Source organism: Triticum aestivum, chromosome 6D, assembly GCF_018294505.1.
Source record: "Triticum aestivum cultivar Chinese Spring chromosome 6D, IWGSC CS RefSeq v2.1, whole genome shotgun sequence".
In the NCBI taxonomy this organism is placed as follows: domain Eukaryota; kingdom Viridiplantae; phylum Streptophyta; class Magnoliopsida; order Poales; family Poaceae; genus Triticum; species Triticum aestivum.
This window is the reverse complement of record NC_057811.1, coordinates 482,891,408-482,909,099: the sequence shown is the minus strand read 5'-3', so window position 1 is coordinate 482,909,099 and position 17,692 is coordinate 482,891,408. Positions and strand designations below refer to the sequence as shown.

Genomic DNA, 17,692 nt, shown 5'->3' with positions numbered 1-17,692 from the left:
GGATTACACTTGGATTCCCGGCCGGCAGGCAAAGCTAGGTTTGGTTCACGCAACTCGAATTAATTACCGGCCGGCCGGTCTTTTGAAACAAACAGCACGAGTGCACTCCGTGCGTAGCCATCACATCATTAGTTGTACACACGGACACGCTTGGCTCACTGTAACACGTGGACGTATGCCCCACGTGTATGTCACGGGCTATTAAGCTGAATACGGTCGAGAAGGACGGTCCAGTGTGCATGCATGGGAGCTCTCCACGTGCGTACGTACGTGTTGGTACACTGGTGCTTTGCTGCTCCGTCGTGCACGTGACTTGCCAACACATGATGGACGATAAAGATGGGATCATCATCTGACGGAAAAGTTCAAAAGTGAGTCCATGGAGCCTGTGACATCTTTCATGGCCGACCGATGAGGTGGCAAGCTGTCCGGCTGAGGTGGAGTTGCCACGTGCATGCTCATCTAGTGCTAATCCAACCCAACCCAAGCCAGCCCGTGTTTAGGTCCATGCTGCCATGCACATATGGCTGTGGACCAAAACTACTAAATATAAAAGCGTTTATAGACGAGTACGAGGGACGGAGCTAAGCTAGCTAATTGGCGTGGTTAATTAATGGGCGAGCCTAATTGTCCCGCACCACTAAACCTGAACGGATTACGGATGGAAGCAAAAAGAAGTTGACACGAGACGGGACGGGACGGGAGTGGGAGCAGTAGCAGCAAAGCGCGTCGATGGTATTACAAAGCCGATCATCGCAAGGCTAATAAACGAGCGATCTTGGACGTTTCGTGAAGCAGAACCATCTCAGATTTCTGACGCTGATGTTGATGCTGTTATCACTTGTACAGTGAATTAAAGAAGCATCTCGTCACGTGTACCCGGGCCCATGTGAGGAGCAGCGGTGCACCCTGATTTTGATTTCGTCGGCCTTGTTCACAAGCGAGCCAGCAATAGCGCCGACGACGAGACCAGGGCCGGCCGGCTACTCATAGTCAGGGGCGGATCCACCACAGGTCATGGGTGTACAGATGTACACCCAAAAACTCGTGCAAACAAAAATATAACTATACATATGACCCCAAAAAAAAGACTATGCAGCAGCCTACCTAGCCAACAGGCCAATAGCTTAGTTGGCAGCAGCCCTGGAGCAGCAACCAGTCACTTGTGCGCAGAGCTCAGTGCCCTCACGCATCGAAAGACTAGTCGCCTCTTTCAGTACAAAAACTCATTCAGTCCATTGCTAAAAAAAACTCGTTCAGTCCAAATCAGCCGCCAGTCGGCGCCTGAGAGGCTGAGGCGGATGACCACGGCGGTGCTCGGTGCGGCTGTACCGATGGAGAGCTCGACCAAGCTGCCGACACTGGATGGGATGGATCCCCATGTTCAAAGCCGTACAGTACGGCAGTGCCATGTCCGCCGCCGTTGGTGCCAATACTGCAGTACACTAGGACATACAGGTGACGGGTCATCCGGTGGGGATGAGCGGCGCGAGGGCCGCCGTCAAGATTGTTGACGCCGGGCACGTCGGCAAATTTGACAAATTTGACCTATAGACGAAATCAAATCACAGAATGAACTGTCCGTGAAACTATTTCACGCGGCTGACCCGTGGCGCCTAGCTCTCAGGCGCTGCACTAGTGCAACGCCTAGGAGCTAGTGCAACGCCTAGGAGCTAGGCGCTACACTGTATAGTGTGGCGCCTAGCTTTCAGGCGCTGCACATTGACTTAGTAATTTTCGGATCACACGGGTGCGACGCTGGCCGTGTAGTGCCTATCTGTGAGGCGTTGCACAGTGTAGTGTGGCGCCTTCGTGTCGGGCGTCACACAAAAAGGTCAGCCGCGTGAAATAGTTTCACGGACAGTTCATTTTGTGATTTGATTTCGTCCATAGGTCAAATTTGTCAAACTTGCCGGGCACGTCTCGGTCTTGTTCCAACTGCCAACAATCTCAATCCTAAGCCTAAGGTGAATCCCATACAGAGTTCCAATATGAAATTGCATTCGCTGATATGAATTTAGAGAGTCACTGTCCTGATCTAATTTGATTGATTTCATTAGCAATAAAAACAGTAAAAAAATTGAAGACTAGGCTGAAACAGGAACAAATGTCGGTTTTGGCTGGAATTTTTTTTTGAACACCCAAAGTTGAATTCCTGGATCCGCCACTGCTCATAGTGGGGAGTATCAAATACTAGTATCATGCATATGATACTACCTTCATAGTGCACAGTATCATAAAGTAGTATCATAGATTATCATATTTATTGCCATGCATGACACAAAGTAGCATAGCATTTAACATGATACGGTATCTACCTATGTTACTATAACCCTCTCTCTCTTATTTAATTGTGTGCCACATAAGCATGTTTGCTAGTCCCAAGTGCATGTTACCGGTTATGTTACTCCCACTATGGCTAGCCTGGGCGGAGGGGGCGGCCGCCCCGGGGCCCCCCAACTATAGGGGCCCCCACCCAGGTACTATCCACGTAGGCCATGGCCCAGGGAGACTACGCACGTAGAGATGCATGCAGCAGCCCACGAAGCCCCTCATAGTTGGGATTTGATCTGTTAGCCTGTATGCTTCTCTCAAACAAAAAATGCTTAGCCAGATTATTGGGTTTCCTTCTCATCGCTATGACCTTCCTTATTAAATCTATTCCCCAATCTTTTGTGGTCATCGCCGAACAAACAATGGGTAGCCTGGTCTCGCCGCCGCAGCTTTCTCCTCCTATGTCGGCGTCGGCGACAACCGCAAGCTGGTGGTGGGGGCGGACGCGGGAGCCGCGTTCATGCTAGACTCCAAGGGGAGGATGACCATGGTAGGGCACGCAGTGCTGACAAAGTTCACGAGTTGCAACGTCGACCAACTCGGAACTCCACTGGATCTGCTCCGCTCTTCACGCGACTGACGCACACACAGTGATGCAGATCGTCGAGCGCCTTCCAACACACGTCAATATATATCACAACATCGCAGACCTCCCGATCAGGTGATAACGGACACTGATCCAAATGATCTGAGGTAATATTACCTATTTCCCATATCTATATAGCTAATTGAGTATTTTATATTGGCATGCATGCTTGATGCATAGCTTTGCGGTGTTCAAACTTTGATTTAATTAATTTATTTAATTTGAGATGTGTGTCATAATGTTGCCTACTCCTAGAATATATGCATTTGATAAAAAGAGGAAAAAGAAAACAAAGTGTGGTTAACTTGATAGAATTACTGTGATGAGCCATCGACTCAATCATAAGTGAATTTTATTGATGATTGTTAGATGAAATTTCGAAGGTAACATGTATAAATTATTTGATATGAATGCTGCTTTTGAAAATTCAAAGGTAAACATGGTTCCATCTACACCTGTATGAATAATAAATTTAAAAAAAAATACTAGAAAAATTCAAAACATTCTGAAATTTGGCGGTATAAAACTTGGTCGACCATTCTACTCACCTGTGAAGCTTTGTGAAGAAATGGGACCCGCGGTATTCTTAGAGAAGAAAATACAATCGGGGGCTTACTATTCATCAAAAAATATTTTCCAATATAACTTCAACTTTGTCATTTTTGCTTAGAATGTCATTTCCTTGTGAAACTTTATGCACGAGTATAATAGTCAACTATGTATGTTACAAAAGATAAATCTGATTTTATTTTTTATTTTGTACGACTAGTATTTTTTTAAATTTACTATTCACAAGGGTGCGCATGAAACCATATTCACCAAATACATGTTTTGTCGGGCCCAAAATTCACCATATTCACAAGGGTTGCACATGAAACCATGTTCACCAAAGTGATTATTTTAAAGGCCCCCAAATTATAGTTTCGTCCTGGGCTCCCAAAATATCAGAACCGGCCCTGCCAAAGACTCGCGATAATTTCTTCCTCTTCCTCCTCCTCCTCCTCCCTCCTCTTGCCACTTGTGTGGCGGACAGAGCCGGGCTTCCTTCCCCCTTGCGTCTGCTCTCCCATCTCTTTCGTTCGCCAGTAGGAATGGCGGACTGGACAAGAGGAGAAAATATCTACCAGCCATACTACGTCCATTCCAGTTCCAGGTCTGAGTTGACCGCGCTGCCTTCACTTCCGCCGTCGGTCCAGTCCACCATTCCCTCCTCCGCGCGTGCGCCCGCCTATCATCCATCGCGCCTCCCGTCGGTTCCTTTCCGGCGAGCTCCGCTCCGCTGCATGCGCGAGTCCAGCAGCAAGGTCTTCATTCACGGACCGTCGCCCGGTTGAGCTCGACGCTCGACTCGATAGTGCGCACGTGTACACTGCCTCAGTCTACTCCGTGGATCGTGCGTGCACGCACGTGACTGCCGGCCTGCCATGACCCGAACTAAGAAAGGGCGCACGCATGGTAAAGCGAGTCGGTGGATGCATCGAGCCCGCCCGTGACGACCTTCATGAGGTGTCGATCGCCGTGTCAGGCTCGGGCAGGCAGCAAAGTGGATCCATCGATGGAGTCCAGCTGCTGGTCTGGTCGCCACGTACAGTATGCACACATACTCCAACCTGTGACCTTGGTCTTCTTTTCCATGCGAAGAGAAGATCGTACGACGCTACTGCACGCGGCTTTCGGGCGTTGGAACGATGGATGTGAAGAGGTAGACGATGAATGCGGAGTGTGTGTCTATACAGAACAGGCAGCTAGTGCTGCTAGTAGTTGGGGTGGTTGACGGCGGGTGAGCCGAATTTCCACCCTCCCACCAACCAACACCACGGTCGTACAGGTGTAACCTGGAACAAAAAGGAGGTGAGTACACACGGGACGCGACGCGAGTGCTACTTTTACTACTGCCAAGTATCTCACTAATGCTACGTAGTACTTGGTAGGAGTATTAATAAACATCCCAAGTCAAGAAAGTTTCATTTTATTCGCGTGAATGCTACGCTGACAGTCCAAGTTTGTATATCGCATGATCATAGCATCTATAGCCGGACGCACCAAATCTGACCCATACAACACCCGCGGGCGCCTCAAATAATCACTTCCACAGTCAGATGTCTCAATTAAGAATCCTCAAATTACAACGTGAAACCTAATCTAAGCGGAACTCGTCTGGCTCCGCCGTGACCATGTCCGGCGGCCGGCTGCGCCTCTCGAAGTGTTCCTCCGGTCGTCGGCAAGATAGAGTAGGACATGGTTTGAGGTCGACGACGGATCCGTCATGGTCGGAGGCCACATCCACGACGACGAGGATGCGGCACCCGGGGTAGCAGGCCATCCATTGAGGCACCGGAGAGTGCGACTCCGCCTTGCCGACGTCTGTTGCCAGGTCTGACGCGACCATGCACTCACTAGGTGGGGACCACAAATGGCCTTGTCGTCGGCGCACCAAAGAAGGGGACGAGCGTCCGCCATGGCGTTCGAACGCCAGACAAAGCGCACCACCTCTGGCAAGACAAGGACGACCTTCCTCGCGCCGGATCCACATGCCACTGAGGCGGAGGCGATGAATTTGCGGCGGATCGAGTCCGACCGCTGTCGGGCATTCTCCTCACGGGCGCGCCAGAGCGCAATGCGGACATCAATCTCCTCCTCGGGCCCGACTAGAATGAGGTTCCAGTTCGCGGATCGGCTGACGGAGCACTCGGATTCACTGTCCGCCATGCCGGAGAAGACCGGAGATCAACAACCCAGATCTTAGATGGTGGAGTGGAGTGGAGGGGAGTGGACCGGAGTGGCTAGGATTTGGTTCGAGGAGCGGATGATGACGATTATATGTGGATTTTAGGTGTGCCAATATAGGCCTGCTCCGATGTGACGGACGCGCACAGGCCTCCTCATATACGCCCCAAATTTGGGCTTAATATAATAATGCCGGACAACCTGAATTTTTTAGACCAGTTTAAAGTGTTCGTCTGAATCGTATATTTTTGACCGGCCATTGGTCAAACCGTCGCGAATGGTTTGAGGCGTTCAGTCTGTAGATGCTCTCAAGGCCCTCCATCTCCCATCTCCCATGCGACGTGGACGTGATGTGACCAACACCTATATCTGGCTGATAACGTGCCATCACTGCTCGTTGGATACTCCATGATTATCCCTATCTTGAAGTAGTACGATGTTCTTTCTCCGTCTCATAATATAAGACGTTTTCCAGCAATAATGTAGTATTAAAAAATATCATATTACGGGGCGGAGAGAGTACATTGTACCCCTGGAACTTGATTACTTAATAAAGTAAAGTATGTTTAGACTCAAAAAATAATGACGCAAAAATTGAATAACTATTATGCTGGCGGCATCCCCTCCCCCTCATGAGATCCCATGAACCAGCCAGCCTCGCTGGTTGTTGTGTTGCCCCCGCGCGTTCACAAGACCGACAAGGGCTGGTTGTTGTGTTGCTAGATTGTTGGATGCTAGTTTTGGTTTTTTATTATGAATTATTTACTGGAATTAATCATGGACTTGTCTAATATTTCAACCTAGGCCCCACGTGTCTGTTAGTCACGGGCTATTTAGCTGAAAATGCCCTGGAGAAGGACGGTCCAGCGTGCATGCGAGCGAGCTCTCCGCGTACTCCAAAGCTCATCATCACAAGACAAGGCCAATGAAAACGAGGATGAACAAGGAGTACGTGTTGGTACTTTTGCTACTCCGTCGTGCATGCACGTGACTGCCAACAGCCGATGGATAAAGAAAAGAAAGATAGGATCATGATTTGAGGGACAAGTGGAAAAGTGAGTCCATGGAGCCTCTCACATCTTTCATGGCTGAGCGATGAGGTGGCATGGCAGGCTGGCAGCACGCACGTATGCTGCCCGGCTGAGTTGGAGCGGTTGCCACGCACGGGCTCACCTAGCGCTAATCCAACCCAACTTGGCTTGGGTAACCACTCCAGCTCGTGCTCCCCGTGGTTTCACCGGCCCTGTTCACCAGCACCGACGACGACCAAGACTCGCGAGAATTTCTTCTTCCTCCTCCTCCTCTTCCCACTTGTGTGGCGGCTGCTCTCCTCTCTCTTTCCTTGGCCAGTAGACGAGGGACAAGAGGAGAGGAGGAGAAAATATCTATCAGCCGTCAGTCCACTCCACCATCGCCTCCCTTTCCCTTCCCTGGTGCGAATGGGATCCGGCTTGCCTGCTCCCTCTCCATGCTTCCATCCGTGCTCCCACTTCATCCTACGGCTGTTCTTTTTCCTTTTTCTTTTCTAATCTAATCATCTCCTTCCCTGATTTTCAGGGGATGGGGCCGGGCCTTATTTTCTTCCAATCAAATCAAGCCACGTATGCGGGAGCACGGATGGGAGCATGGAAGGGAGCAGGCAAGTCTCGTCCGTGCGAATGAAGGCGCGACTTTTCCGGCGAGGTCAGCAAGGCCTCCAAGATTCACGGATCTCCGTGGATCGTGCACGTGACTGGATCTCATCATGCGACCGGCCATTGACCCCAACTAAAAAGGGTTAGATTCTGTTTTTTTTTGCGCCAGACCGCGGAACAAAAAGGCACACGTATGGACGGATTAAAGCGAGTCGCTGGATGCATGGAGCCCGCCCGTGACAACCTTCATGGCCGGCCGATGAGGTGTCGCCGTGTCACTGTGTCAGGCAGCAAAGTGGATCCATCGATGGAGCTACTGGCCACTAGATATCGCTGTCCAGCTGCTGGGCTGGTCGCCACGTACATGCACACAGCTGTGCATGTACGTGGCGCTAGACCACTCCAACCTGTGATCTTGGTCTTCTTTTTCGCTGAGAAGATCCAAGCGCTGGAACGAAGATGAATGTGAAGAGGTAAGAAGAGGAATGCGGAGTGTGTGTATGCACAAAGAGCAAAGGCTGCACTAGTTGGGGTAGTTGATCGGCGAGCCGAATTTCCCCCTCCCCTCCCCTCCCCTCCCCTCCCACCAACCAACACCACAGTCGTACTAGTACAAGTGTAACCCGGAAGGAACAAAAAGGAGGCGAGTACACACGGGACGCGATGGGACGCGAGTGCTACTTTTACTGCCAATCATCTTATACTAGATTCATAATTACTAGTTTTATATTATTAAACATCACAAGACTGGTTAATTTGGTCAAGAAAGTTTCGTTTATCGTGTGAATGCTACGCTGACGGTACAAGTTTGCACTAGTACGTATATCGCGTGATCGGAGCGTCTAGGATACACCGAATCCGAATCCGAATCCCTCAAACGTCCGCGGGGTTGCGGACAATGACAGACACGCCTTAGATAATCTCTTCTAATACCGGATATCTTATTTAAAAAACCTCAAATATATACAATCACATGCAGCGTGAAACCTAATATAAGTAGAGCTCGCTCGGCTCCGCCGTGCTCATGTCCGGCGGCCGGCTGCATCCCTCAAAGTGTTGCTCCGATCACCGGCGACGTAGAGTAAGACATGGGGCACGCACCAGCTCACGAGGCTCGAGGCGCCGCCGTCTCCCATGCCCTACTCTTACTTGTCGGACTCTGGAGCCTTGACGGTGCATGTCGATGTGAGGTCGACGACGGGTCCGTCGTGGTCGGAGGCCACGTCAATGATGACGCGGCTACGGTGCCTGGGGTAGCAGGCCATTCGTTGAGGCGCCGGAGAGTGCTACTCCACCTCGCCGACGTCTGCCGCGGCCTCCCGCCCCTTCTGCCTCGCACGGCGGGCACGCCGCGCCATACACTCAGTGGACGGGCCACAAATGGCCTCGTCGTCGGCGCGCCAACGAAGGGGATGAGCGTCCACCACGACGTTCGGACGCCAGACGGAGCGCACCGCCTCCAACGAGGCAGGGACAACCTGTCTCGCGCCATTCAGGCGGAGGCGATGGATTCGCGGCGGATCGAGTCCGACCGCTGTTGGACAATCTCCTCGCGGGCACGACGGACAATGCGGACAACCATCTTCTCCTCGGGCCCGACAGGGATGAGGGTCTAGTTCGCAGATCGGCTGACGGAGGACTCGGGTCTGTTGCCCGTCATGCCGGAGAAGGCCGGTGATCGACGAGCAGGAGCTTAGGTGGCAGAGTGGACTGGAGTGGAGTGGTTAGGGTTTGGTCCAGTCAACGGATGGGATGATTATATGTGGGGTTGCGTTGGGCCAACATGGGCCTACTCCAACGTGGAGGACGCGCCCGGGCCTCCCCATATCCACCCCAGATCCGGGCTGCATATGGGTGGTGTCAATCAGCCCGGGCGTTTGAGACCGGTTTAACGCGTCCATAGCTTTTTTTGACCAGTCACTCACCAGGCCGTCCGCCCGGGTGTTTCAGGGCTGTTTGAGGTGCCCGGCTGTATATTCTCTCGAGGCCTTCCCATCTCCCATCCTATGTGCCGTGAACAACAACTATCTGCGGCTAACATCTTCGACGCGGACCCTCAACCATCCGCATAAATTCGGATCGCGCTGTCCGGACGTGTTGTGTCATCCAACGAGGGCATGTATCGTTCTGTCGAGCGGTCCGGCCGCACTTTTTCCCAGAAAACCGAGACAAAGTTGCGGGCTTTGCGGGAGTTCGGACAACAACCACGTAGGACTCTGACACCCCGGGCCCACTAAATTCCCCCTCTCAGTCCCATTTTCTTTCATTCCGCCCCTTCTCCCCCTTGCTTTGCTTCCGCATCCTTCTTCTTCGACGGCGCCGTTATATCTCTTTGGCCGACACACAGGCACTCCGGACCTCTGCAACCAGCACCAATGCACCCGCTCGTCTTTTACGATGGCGTCGTCTACCCAGGACACATCCGTAGGCAAGTACAGTCCGCCCCCCTGTCGCCGTCGTATCGATGGTACGCCATCCAAACCTCCGTCACCAAGTTTTGTAGCGTGGTTGATATGTTGGAGGCAAGGTGGCCATTGCGCGCGGCAGGGGAGGAGATCATAAGTTTTGCTTCTTCCTGCTCAACTTGTTGATTGATTCTTCATCCATTCAATGTTGCTATTCGCACTGTGTAGCCTGCATGCGTTGTCGTGATGTGCCACAGGATAGAGGACGGTCATTTATGCACATGCATTGTTGGATGAACCTGAAGGGGGCGGCAGTATGTGGGGGACGGCAGGATCCGTGCATGAAAAACTTGTCGAACATCTGGTTAATCTCGTTAAATTTGAGCTATTATTATACTAAACCTATCTGCATGCTATGTATGAAAATTATTAGTGCTATTTTCTATCCGGAATTTGATGAAATCCGCCTTAGTTTACATGAATTTTGTCCTGTTAGCTGAAACACTGTTTGAAATGTAAACGGACATATGCGGCTAGCATTGGAGGGCGGCCTTCGGTATCAGTGTTGGTGAACTGGTCTCCTTTCATGATGGACGGATACTGGAGCAAATTTGCAGGCCAACATTGAAGATACGGGCCATCACTGCTCGCTAGTACTCCATAATTATCCATATCTTGAAGTAGTAATAATAGTACACAAAATTGAATAATTATGCTGGCGGCATCCCCTCCCCCTCGTGCTCCTCCTGACCCGAGACACCGTCAGCCAGCCAGCCTCGCTGTTTTTGCCCCACACGTTCACAAGCCAGACAACGGCGGCGACGACCAAGAACACAAGACTCCAGAGAGAATTCTTCGTCCCTCCTCGTCTTCTTCTTCCTCCCCACTTGCGCGGCCAGGCCAGGGGCATCCACCACCCCTTCTCTTCTCCTCTGTCATGAGTAGGTGAGAGAGGTGTGAGCCAGAGACCAGCCGTCCCGTCGCCGTCGCCGTCGGGACCTCCATCCCTCCCAACCCAGCTTTGACTGGACCGGCCCGCCCCTTTCCTTCCGCCGTCAGCACTTCGGGCCAACTATCCCCTCCGCTCCGCTGCTTCCGCGCGCGTGCGTGCGCCTATCATCGCCCTCCTCCCCCCCTTTCCCCGTCCCTTCCCTCCCTGCCCGGATCGGACCCCACCTCCGCCTCCCAGGACCACTGCTCTGCTCCTGCTGGGATCTCCCCTCGTCGCCGGCAACCGCGCCGCACCGCACCCAAGGTTCGTCGCCGCAACTCATCCTCTTTACCCTCGCATCTGCTATGCCGTCCTTCCATGGCCTGACATCGGCCGCGGGCCTCGCGCCCCTCGTGTGGGGATTAGTACCTACCATAAATAAGTACGTTTGAGTAGTTGGGTAATTATGGCTGCTCGCCCGTCTGCAAATTCCATTCTCATGCCTGCTTCTTTCTTGCCTGGCGTGTGTAGTTCAATTCGATGTGAAGCCAACCAAGGTTTTAGCCTCTAGGATTGGATTGCGTGATGAGTCCGCTCTGGACAGCAGCACAGAGTTCTTGTCCCATGCCAAGAATTCAGATTTGTTCTAGTAATTGGCATTCATCTATGGTTTCCTTTGCTGAATCTGCACAGGCCACGCTGACATTGCTGTGCAAATTCCGCGTATCCTTACTGAATCCTTATACTGAATCTGAAAGAAACACTGCCTGAAGAAAAACGAGCATTTGCAGTTCAGAATTCTGCACCCCTTCTTGCCTGACATCACAACTTTGCTTGCCAAACCTGAATTTTCACTCGGTCCAATCTTCAGATTTATTTTTGTCATGCTTCGACGAAGCTCAGATCATCACTCGCTCCCAAATGTTCCCATGACTGACTGACCGAATCCCCACCGCATTCCATTGCAGCAGCAGCAGCAGCGATGAGGTGCCTGCCGTTCCTGCACGGCGGGGACGCCAAGGACGACGACCGGCGCACGGGCCCCAGCGCCGGCATGTCGGCCTCGGTGCGCTCCTTCAGCACCGAGGAGTCCACGGAGCGCGGCGACCCGCGCTCCGGCTCCGACCTCAACTCCATCAACGTCTCCGACATGAGCGCCGAGTCCATCCGCCGGACGCAGTACCCCAGCTTCACCGACCGCCCCGCCAACCTCCGGGTCTTCACCTTCCCCGAGCTCAAGGCCGCCACCCGCAACTTCAGCCGCTCCCTCATGGTCGGCGAGGGCGGCTTCGGCTGCGTCTACAGGGGCGTCATCAAGGGCTCCGACGACCCCACCGAGCGCGTCGAGATCGCCGTCAAGCAGCTGAACCGCAAGGGAGTCCAGGCAAGTTCTCTCTCACTGCCCTGTACTGCCCTGTATTGTTGTTAAGGGTTGCTCTTAAAATTGTCAGATGGCAAGTTCATGCTGTACATATCTTACAGTCCACTTTTATGCATTACCAAGAGGAGTTATTTGGGCATGGTTCTGCATCTTTAAACTTGAGATCTTCAAACTAATCCAGGATTCCTGAACTAATTACTTCTTATGGGAAGAATCCATTCAGTAGGCCCTGGTTGCTTCGGGAAATGCGGCATAGTTTATACTTGTGAAATTCCTTGCATCACATTCCATGTAGTATTATACTTGCATGTTGTTCTAGTCTAGCCTAGGGTGTAGTGAGTCAACCAGTGCCAGCATACAGGAACAACAGCTAACTGAAGTTGTAAACTAAGCATAGCAGTACTCGAGCAAACCACGGAGCATATTATATCAGCATTTCAGTTCCACTTGCTTGATGAGCCCTTCTTAAGTCACTTGCACTGTAATCTAGCTTGAGCCACTAGTATGCGTTGCTAATATACTATTCATCTTTCTTCAGGGGCAGAAGGAGTGGTTAACAGAAATGAACGTGCTTGGGATTGTTGAGCACCCAAACCTTGTCAAACTGATAGGTTACTGTGCGGACGACGATGAGCGGGGAATGCAGCGGCTTCTGGTATACGAATACATGCCCAACGGAAGCGTGGATGACCACTTGGCAAGTAGGTCAACCTCAACTCTGTCATGGCCAATGAGACTGAAAGTAGCTCTTGATGCTGCTCGTGGACTCAAGTATCTGCACGAGGAGATGGACTTTCAGGTAACTCATTCGCTTTCGGCTGATCAATACAAAAACTAACTGAATGTGAAACATTTGTCTGGTATCAACATCACTGCTTGATTACATTCAGCAAAACAAGGAACACATGAGTACAGAAAGTCGCACTCTGTTTACCTGTTTCAATATGCATGCAGGTTATTTTCCGAGACCTGAAGACATCTAACATTCTATTAGATGAGAACTGGAATGCAAAATTATCAGACTTCGGATTGGCTAGGCATGGACCACAGGAAGGGCTATCCCATGTCTCCACAGCGGTACGCACATCTACGAACCTAGAATTATTATACATTAATGTGCTCTGGCAGCATTCTGTTCCATATTCTTTAAAATTATTGGTCTTGCAAAATGTACGATGTTCTAAAGATGTGGATACTCATGGTACCAAGATGTTTCTTTTCTGTAACACGGTTCCCTTTTGATAGCAATGAAGTTGGAATTGGAAAATGGATACCCAGTTGCTCCACCTCAAATGGTATAATTGTTTCGGTGTATGCTATTGATACTTAAATGTGTACCTTTAGTTTCTGAAGTGCTCAACAATCAAATTCTTAAATTTTATAACAATTACAAGTGAAGTCCTAGAAAGGAGTGAATATTTCAGCTTGAAAAAGCGTCAATGACATATACGGCCATAGCAGCTTCAGAACGCACCTCTCTTTTTTCATAGAAAGCCAGCTATATCTACAAGTAACAAAAGTGGTGATTTTGTGCGCTTGCCTAAGCGGGAAAATTTGGCAAAGAATCTGCTGGGCATATATTACCATGTCTTAAAATGAACTATTATTTTGTTAGGAAGATTAATTTGGGTATAGAGTACAGAACCCTGGTTTCATTACAGATGTATTTTGCACAAAAGACAACCATGTCATTTCTTTTTATAACAGATGGGTCCCACTGTGTGAGGCTAAGCAGTAGCACTACCTGCGCACTGCCACCTGGAGCTCCCCTAAAGTGCTTGCTTTAGCCTCCTTTAGAAGTTGTAGAGGATTCTCCATGTACTAGTTTTATGAAGTTTGTTCTCTTGTTGCCACTTTGTTTAGTTTCTGGCACAACTTGGTAATATAATTGGAAAATGGTAGAAGAGATAACTTTTCCTAAAACACGGTTCCTTTTTTTATGGCAATGAAGTTGGAAAATGGATACCCAGTTGCTCCACCTCAAATGGCATAATTATTTCGGTGTACGCTATTGATGCTTAAATGTGCATGTTTTAGTTTCTGAAGTGCTCAACAATCGTATTCTTAATTTTTTGAAAATTACAACTGAAGTCCTAGAAAGGAGTGAGTACTTCAGCTTGAAGCGTTAGTCAGAGCTATATACGTTTCTTCTAGCTTCTTCAATATGCAGCACTAGCCAACATGATATGTCCATTAAAGAAATCACATCTCTATTCTTCAGATAAAGCCAACTGCATCTACAAGTAACAAGAGTTTGGTTTTAAAGTATTCATCCTAACTACCATAACGACTAGGGTGATTTGCATGCTTTCCTGTGACAGAATTTGGCAAAGAACTTGCTGTTATTTTGTTAGGAAGACATTACTTTGGTTATACCCTGCTTTCATTAATAATACATTTTGCACAAAAGAAAATCATATTATTTCTTTTTATGACACATGGATCCCAATATGTGAGGCTATGCAATAGTCACGTGGTGCCCCCCTGAAGTGCTTGCTTTAGCTCCCTTTAGAAACTGTCAGAGATTCTCCACGAACTAGTTTTGTGAAGTTTGTTCTCTTCTTGCCAGTTTGTTTAGTTCCTAGTACAACTTTAACTTGATACGTCTTTGATCGTCCATCTAAACTAACATATCAAATACTCATGGTTCCACAGGTTGTTGGAACTCTAGGATACGCCGCGCCGGAGTACATGCAAACCGGGCGCCTCACCGCAAAAAGTGACATATGGGGCTACGGCGTGCTCCTCTACGAGCTCATCACCGGCCGGCGTCCCATCGACCGGAACCGCCCAAAGGGCGAGCAGAAGCTCCTGGACTGGGTGAAACCGTACATCTCCGACGTCAAGCGGTTCCCCATCATCGTCGACCCGCGGCTCGAGGGACACTACAACCTCAAGTCCATGACGAGGCTGGCCGGCGTGGCAAACCGCTGCCTCCTGCGGCTACCAAAGACGCGCCCGAAGATGAGCGAGGTGTACGAGATGGTCCAGAAGATCGTCGACAGCGTCGAGATCGGCCCACCGGAGCCTCCCCTGCACTACCACGGCTCGGTGTCCGGACCGGGCGCAAAGCGGACCAAGAAAGGGTCGCTGAAGAGGAGGCTCCAGGAGTTCAAGTTCGGGTGCCGACAGATCGTGTGGCGGGGCTGGAAACCTGAGATCATAAAGACCTGCTGAAATGGATGCCACCCTCCTCCTGCCTGTGACTGTAAGTATAGCTGTTCATAGAGATATAAAGTTCGTAACCGGTGCGCGGTTTGCACTGCAGCGTGTAACTTTTTTGATCCTGTAGATTTCTGTTTAAGCCGTCTTGTGTTTGTGTATTACTCTGGTCTGAGCTGCAAGATTTGTGAATCAGTAGGTTGTTTGTGTTTTTGGTCCAGTTTCAGCTCTTCCATCTTGTGAACTCTACTAATCTTGTTTGTGCACAACTTAAAAACATCCTGTCTTTTTTTTCCGTCAAGAACTCCTCAAAACCTGTCATTTTTCATGTGGAAAGGGTTGTATGCAGGGAATGATTCAGATTCAAGCAAGATGTGACCTGAACCTAATGGATTTCTGTCCACCAATCGGAGGATGCGCCTTATCGGGAGCTCGATGCGGAATGATCTGAATATCTGATGCTGGGTGGTACAGGTACATTCCTGCCGGCCATCCTTTTTGCTCAGATAAGACCCAGACCCAGATGCTCACATCAGAAAGAGACCCCTTTGTACAACTGGGAGAATTTCTTGGTGCTAGCACATACTCCCTCCGTTCGGAATTACTTGTCTTGAAAATGAATGTATCTAGAACTAAAATACGTCTAGATACATCCATTTCTGCGACAAGTAATTCCGAACGGAGGGAGTACATAGGATAGGGGAGGCTACAAGTCAGCTCGACTTTTCGATCGAACGGTCTGCGTGATCGATCATTTGTTACCATAGATGATGATCAAATCTTCACCACCGCAAATTTTTGCCGGAGAAGAAAAGAGGTCCCGGTGCTGGTCTCATTCTGCTGTTCCCCTGTTGCTGTAGCCTGTAGATTGTGCTGTTGGCTGGAGGCAGAGAAATTCTGTTACTTTCTGCACAGCGAACACTTTCCATTCCATCATCAAACATCTTCCTCCCCAACTTACTTTCTCCGGTGATATGGTGCATGTGGGTGGAGCAGAATTGGAGGCAGATCTTCCTGTGGTGGGCAGCAACTGTGGGGCTCCTTTCGGCTTCGACGAATCGGACCGGTCGGTCGTCCGATTCGCCTGTCGACGAAGAATCAGAATAGATGGAAGCCTGGCCTTTCTCCCCCCTCCTTGCTGTGAGGTGATGTCCCTCTCGTCTCCCCTGACATCTCATATGCCTGCCCTGTCAAGGCCATCACCATTCCTGGTGCCCATCATCTTCAGAGATTAGCACATGGTTTGTGTGACGACGGTGCATCGTCTTCAGAAAACCAGGTGCAGAGTATGTGTGACATGTGGAGCAGATGGTGATCTGCCCAACCTGCCACATGGTTTGCCATTTGCAGCCACTGCTTTGCCAATAGCTACTGACGGCGAGGGCTACCTGCCGAGAAATCCGGCAGCATTCATGCAGCTCCTTTCCTCACTAGTTTATGGCTTTTCTTCCCTCGCGGAAAGTTTCAGAGTTAAAAATCGTCCAGAGGTCACCAAATTTGTTAGGTTCTGAAGAAAGTGAGAAATTTTCCGGTTCTCGGTCCAATCGCCGCCGCCCCGTCCCCCAACGCCGGCCGTTTCTCGTCGACGTCGTCGCCGTCATCGGCTTTGGATGTTTCTTCATGTTATTAATGCAATATATACTTTTCCTTTTCCTCATTTTTTCATTCTGAACCGAAAACCTGTCACATTGACATGAACAATGAGGCCCCTCTCACCGAGCATTTAGGAACGGGACGGGCGATGACTGATGCCGGCCGTGTCGGATCCAAGTCACCCTGACTAAGATCGGTCGCTGTGTGACCCTACGTTCATTAATCAATTAGCTTCATTATGAGTTTTTCTTTTCCATCTGCTTTCTTTTCGTGGCCTAACAATCGGTCTCCATCGTGGGACAGTACAAGATTCGGTTATGCGGTTCGAACTGAATTTGTTATTTTTTGAAAGAGCAGAAACACTTGCTTGCTCGTGCATGTGTGTTGGCCAGCAATAATAAGAAAATAAGAACCATGTGAGTCTTGTGCCACGTATGAAATGATCATGCGGTCTCGCTTTCAGATCTTACAACCAGAGCGGCGCACGCAAAAATTATTGAATGTTGCTTCGGTATCCGTCTCCCATGACCAAAAATTATTGAATGTTGCTTCGGTATTCGTCTCCCGTGACCGGTGACGAACGATGGAAAGAGATGCATAAATGATGAACGGGGAAGGAAGTATATGAATAGCTAAGGATGACGGTGGTAGTGTGCCACAAGCATTCGTAGAGAAGAAACAAACAAAAAACCTTCCCGTCCTCGAGAAGCCGTTTACTAGTATGTATAGGCGATAGGAGCATCCGCATCGCTAGGTGTTAAGCAGAAGCTATATGTGTGATGGTGTATTCGAAACCGAAGCCGAAAGGCCTATGGGGTATACGAAAGAGGGGGGAAGCTTATGTGTTACAATTCTCGCTTCGTCCTAACTTCTACATACTGTTTTTAGATAAACTAGAACAATGTCCGTGCGTTGCAACGAGATATAAATATTGTAATA

The 17,692-nt window shown here is 49.9% G+C and overlaps 1 protein-coding gene across 3 annotated transcripts; it reads left to right on the top strand.

The window, feature by feature from the left end:
- Positions 1 to 10,451: 10,451 nt before the first annotated feature.
- On the top strand, positions 10,452 to 16,992 carry LOC123146195 (serine/threonine-protein kinase PCRK1). 3 transcript variants are annotated; one of them, XM_044565806.1, is made up of 6 exons: positions 10,453 to 10,941; positions 11,586 to 12,001; positions 12,537 to 12,797; positions 12,953 to 13,075; positions 14,654 to 15,206; positions 15,510 to 16,992. In XM_044565806.1, the coding sequence occupies exons 2-5, from the start codon at positions 11,600 to 11,602 to the stop codon at positions 15,173 to 15,175; spliced, it is 1,308 nt and encodes a 435-aa protein (XP_044421741.1). In that variant the 5' UTR covers positions 10,453 to 10,941; positions 11,586 to 11,599; the 3' UTR covers positions 15,176 to 15,206; positions 15,510 to 16,992. The 3 variants fall into 3 exon arrangements, with proteins under 3 accessions (XP_044421742.1, XP_044421741.1, XP_044421740.1); XM_044565807.1 differs by lacking the exon at positions 15,510 to 16,992 and having other exon boundaries at positions 10,452 to 10,941; positions 11,589 to 12,001; positions 14,654 to 15,376; XM_044565805.1 differs by lacking the exon at positions 15,510 to 16,992 and having other exon boundaries at positions 14,654 to 15,376.
- The last annotated feature ends 700 nt before the right edge of the window (positions 16,993 to 17,692 follow it).